The 4385-nt window shown below is 38.9% G+C and overlaps 1 protein-coding gene across 1 annotated transcript; it reads left to right on the top strand.

Moving 5' to 3' along the window:
* Positions 1 to 1303: 1303 nt before the first annotated feature.
* On the top strand, positions 1304 to 4359 carry LOC132730528 (uncharacterized; the record flags this gene model as incomplete). The annotated part of the gene is given in 2 exon segments (XM_060716481.1): positions 1304 to 1367; positions 2946 to 4359. Coding segments are annotated over 2 exon segments (1478 nt in total), but the record flags the coding sequence as incomplete, so codon positions are not given.
* Positions 4360 to 4385: the final 26 nt, after the last annotated feature.

The following is a 4385-nucleotide window of genomic DNA, read 5'->3' on the forward strand; positions in this document are numbered from 1 at the left end:
TAGCTGAACATCAGTCATCGGCCGAGCGACCTTCTCTAAATGAACCGCTGTCTCTAGCTGAACATCAGTTATCAGCTGAGCAACCTTCTCCAAGTGAACCGCTGTCTCTAGCTGACCCTCAGTCATCGGCCAAGCGACCTTCTCCAAGTGAACCACTGTCTCTAGCTGAACATCAGTCATCAGCTGAGCAACCTTCTCCAAGTGAACAGCTGTCTCTAACTGAACATCAGTCATCAGCTGAGCGACCTTCTCCAAGTGAACAGCTGTCTCTAGCTGAACATCAGTCATCGGCTGAGCGACCTTCTCCAAATGAACCACTGTCTCTAGCTGAACATCAGTCATTGGCCGAGCGACCCCCAAATGAACCACTGTCTCTAGCTGAACATCAGTCATCGGCTGAGCGACCTTCTCCAAATAAACCGCTGTCTCTAGCTGAACATCAGTCATCAACTGAGCGACCTTCTCCAAGTGAACCCATGTCTCTAGCTGAGCATCAGTCATCAGCTGAGCTACCTTCTTCAAGTGAACGGCTGTCTCTAGCTGAACATCAGTCATCAGCTGAGGGACCTTCTCCAAGTGAACAGCTGTCTCTAGCTGAACATCAGTCATCAGGGGAGCGACCTTCTCCAAGTGAACCGCTGTTTCTAGCTGAACATCAGTCATCAGCTGAGCGACCTTCTCCAAGTGGAACCCCTGTCTCTAGCTGAACATCAGTCATCAGGGGAGCGACCTTCTCCAAGTGAACCGCTGTCTCTAGCTGAGCATCAAACATCAGCTGAGCAACCTTCTCCAAGTGAACCGCTGTCTCTAGCTGAACCTCAGTCATGGGCTGAGCGACCATCTCCAAGTGAACCACTGTCTCTAGCTGAACCTCAGTCATCAGCTGAGCGACCTTCTCCAAGTGAACCGCTGTCTCTAGCTGAACATCAGTCATTGGCTGTGCGACCTTCTTCAAGTGAACCTCTGTCTCTAGCTGAACCTCAGTAATCGGCTGAGCGACCTTCTCCAAGTGAACCGCTGTCTCTAGCTGAACATCAGTCATCGGCTGAACCACCTTCTCCAGGTAAAAACTTTAAAACTATTATTAAAATTTCAAAAGTAAAATTAGTTTTTCCCTAGCAAAACCCTTTATGTTTAGTTGTTTCCATTTTATGAGGTAAATATTGAGGGGACGATATTAAACATCAAAGTTTCTTGTGTTTTTTTTTGACCATGTAGGTACCTGAATAAAATATTTTCCTTCATTGAGGCTGGTTTCCCCAGCAAGTAATGTTGTTCTAGTCTGAGTCCAAGCTCTATTTAGATGTGGGGAAGTTATAATTCAGTTAGCTTGTGGAATGTAGGTGGCTCTTCCCAGGTTCCATTGGGTAGTCTCTCAGTATTAACCCTTTTGCTGCCAGAGGGTTATTTATTTATTGATCACCTATTTGCCAGAAGGTTTTCTAAGAAATTACTTTATTATTAATTAATATTATTATTATTATTTGTTATTAGTATTATAATATTTATATATGTTTCCAAATCTGCTAGTATAATAACAAGAGCCATGTCAACATGGCCATCCCCGCCGAATGTGTTTGCTCATTGGAAGAATGTATATGTAAGTAGAGCAGAATAATTCCATTTTAAGAGGTCTTTTGGTAATGAAAACTGATGGCTATAGTAATTACAGATTTGAAACCTATGTGAATACTGATGGCTGAAAATAACAAAGGGCAATAACTGAAAAATAATGCAGGGTAGGTTATCATTCTTGTGTGCTGCATCCCTCCTCAGTAAAATCTATCCACCTATGAAGTTTCAAGTTGATACCTCAAAATACTTTGTGAGATAAAAATTGAATTGAAAAATTAAGTTTGAAAATAACAAAGGGCAATAACTCAAAAATTATAAAAGGTAGAGTTATCATTCTTGTGCAGTGCACATCTCCTGAGTGAGATCTATGCACCTATGAAGTTTCATTTTGATATCTCAAAGGCTTTTTGAGTTATGCTCTGGACAAAAATTAATTGTGAAAAATAACAAAGGGCAATAACTCAAAAATAATGCAGGGTAGAGTTATCATTCTTAAGCACTGCACTCCTCCTCAATGAGATCCATCCACCTTTGAAGTTTCAAGTTGATACCTCAATACTTTTTGAGATTAGCTCTGGACAAAATAGCATGAAAAAAAACAAAGGGCAATAACTCAAAAATTGTATAGGGAAGAGTTATCATTCTTGCGCACAACATTCCTCCTCAATAAGATCTATCCACCTATGACATTTCATGTTGATATCTCAAACACTTTTTGAGTTATGCTCCACTCAGGTGAAAAATTAGGTGTGAAAAATAACAAAGGGCAATAAATCAAAAATTATGAAAGGTAGAGTTATCATTCTTGTGCAGTGCACACCTCCTGAGTGAGATCTATGCACCTATGAAGTTTCATTTTGATATCTCAAAGGCTTTTTGAGTTATGCTCTGGACAAAAATCAATTTTGAAAAATAACAAAGGGCAATAACTCAAAAATCATGCAAGGTAGAGTTATCATTCTTGTTCACTGCACTCCTCCTCAATGAGGTCTATCCACCTATGAAGTTTCAAGTTGATAACTCAAATACTTTTAGAGATATGCTCCGGACAAAAATGTTGGACGGAAGGACGGACGGACGGAAGGTCGGACGGACGGACGGACGGACGGAGACTATTTCTATATCCTCCGCCGAAAATTTTCGGCGGGGATAATAATTATTGTCGATGGTATAATTATCTATATAATTATTATGATTATTATTATTTTTATTATTATAATAATTATTTTTATTTTTATAGAAATGGCAAAAGCCATCCAAATGGCAAATACGCCGAAAATAATAGGGACGGCATATGCATAAGTCTGAATGCCACCATATTATATGACATTATGCCCTACTAAAGACGGCAACAAATAATATATTTTCAGAGTTCTGTGTTGAAGATGGCTTTTCATTATCAGAGACAGAAAGTTATGATGACTCAGTGCATGACCCTGATTACTGTTCTGAAACATCTACTACAGACTCTGAAGAGGATCTGTATCAAGACCAAAAAAGAAAAGTTGGCACTGAAACTCTGTTAACATGTTCAGAATTTATTGACGACAGTCAGGATTCAGACACATCTGAGATCATTGAGACTTTTCCACAGCTGACTTTAAAAAGAAAAGGCCCAACAAGGGTGAAAAAGAATGAGAGGCAAATTATTCAGGAGGACAGTATCACATCTTCGGATAATTTGAATGACAGATCCAGTGGTGTGAAGGTGCAGCCAGTCAATAACTTTAATGGGAAAAGAAAATGGGATAAGGTACATTACTGTCTTTATTGTAATAATTATAGTTCCACAAACATAAGAAAACATTATTTTGGCCCACACAAAGAAGAAACAGAAGTGCAAAAGGTGTTACATTGTGCTGTGGGATCTAAGGAGAGAAAGGACAGACTAGAAAAATTGAGAAATGCTGGTGACTATAAGCATAATACTGAGGTTTTAAGAACTGGTAAAGGTGTTATAATCACGTGGGCAAGAAATTCTGAACAAACATCAGCAGAAGATTATCTTCCCTGTGAATACTGCTTGGGTTTTTTCCTAAGATCCAGTTTATGGAGACACCAACAAACATGTAACTTTAATGAAGGTAAAAAAAAAAGACGAAAGATTCAGTCAGAGGCTAGGCTTTTACTTCCTTCCTCCATTGAAGCTTCTAAGGGTCTAAAAGAGAATGTTATTAGTCGGATGGCTGGTGATGAAATTACAATTGTGGTCAGAAATGACCCTCTTATTATAAAATTAGGAGAAAAATTATACCAAAGACATGGTAGTCAGAGACATCTCTTTGCTCACATAAGTCAAAAAATGAGAGAGTTAGGAAGATTTCTGATAAGTGCTAGAAGGAATGATGCTGATGTGATACATTTATGTGACATTATTGATCCAAGGAAATTTCCATTGGCAGTGAAAGCCACTCAGTATTTATGTAAATTCAATGAAGAAACAAATAAATATTTGAATCCATCCCTAGCATTGAAGATTGGCCATCTTCTCAAAAAGTGTGCTAAGATACAGAGAACAGAGGCACTCATTCAAGGAGATCTCCTGCTGAAGGAAAAAGCTGTGAACTTTCTGACGATTTGTGAAGGGGAATGGACAAATGAAATTTCTTCATGTGCCCTGCAAACTTTAACAGACAACAAAAGGAACAAAGGAAAGATGTTGCCTCTTTCCGAAGATCTTTCAAAGCTAGTTTCTTTCCTGCAGAAAAATTCAAATTTGTTGGCAGAATCTTTAGGCAAGACATTTTCAAAATCTAACTGGGAGTTACTCAATCAAGTTACATTTGGCGCAACTGGTCCTCTTAATAGAC

The sequence above is a fragment of the Ruditapes philippinarum genome, unplaced genomic scaffold, assembly GCF_026571515.1.
Source record: "Ruditapes philippinarum isolate M1 unplaced genomic scaffold, ASM2657151v2 ctg11392_1_1_1_1, whole genome shotgun sequence".
In the NCBI taxonomy this organism is placed as follows: Eukaryota; Metazoa; Mollusca; class Bivalvia; order Venerida; family Veneridae; genus Ruditapes; species Ruditapes philippinarum.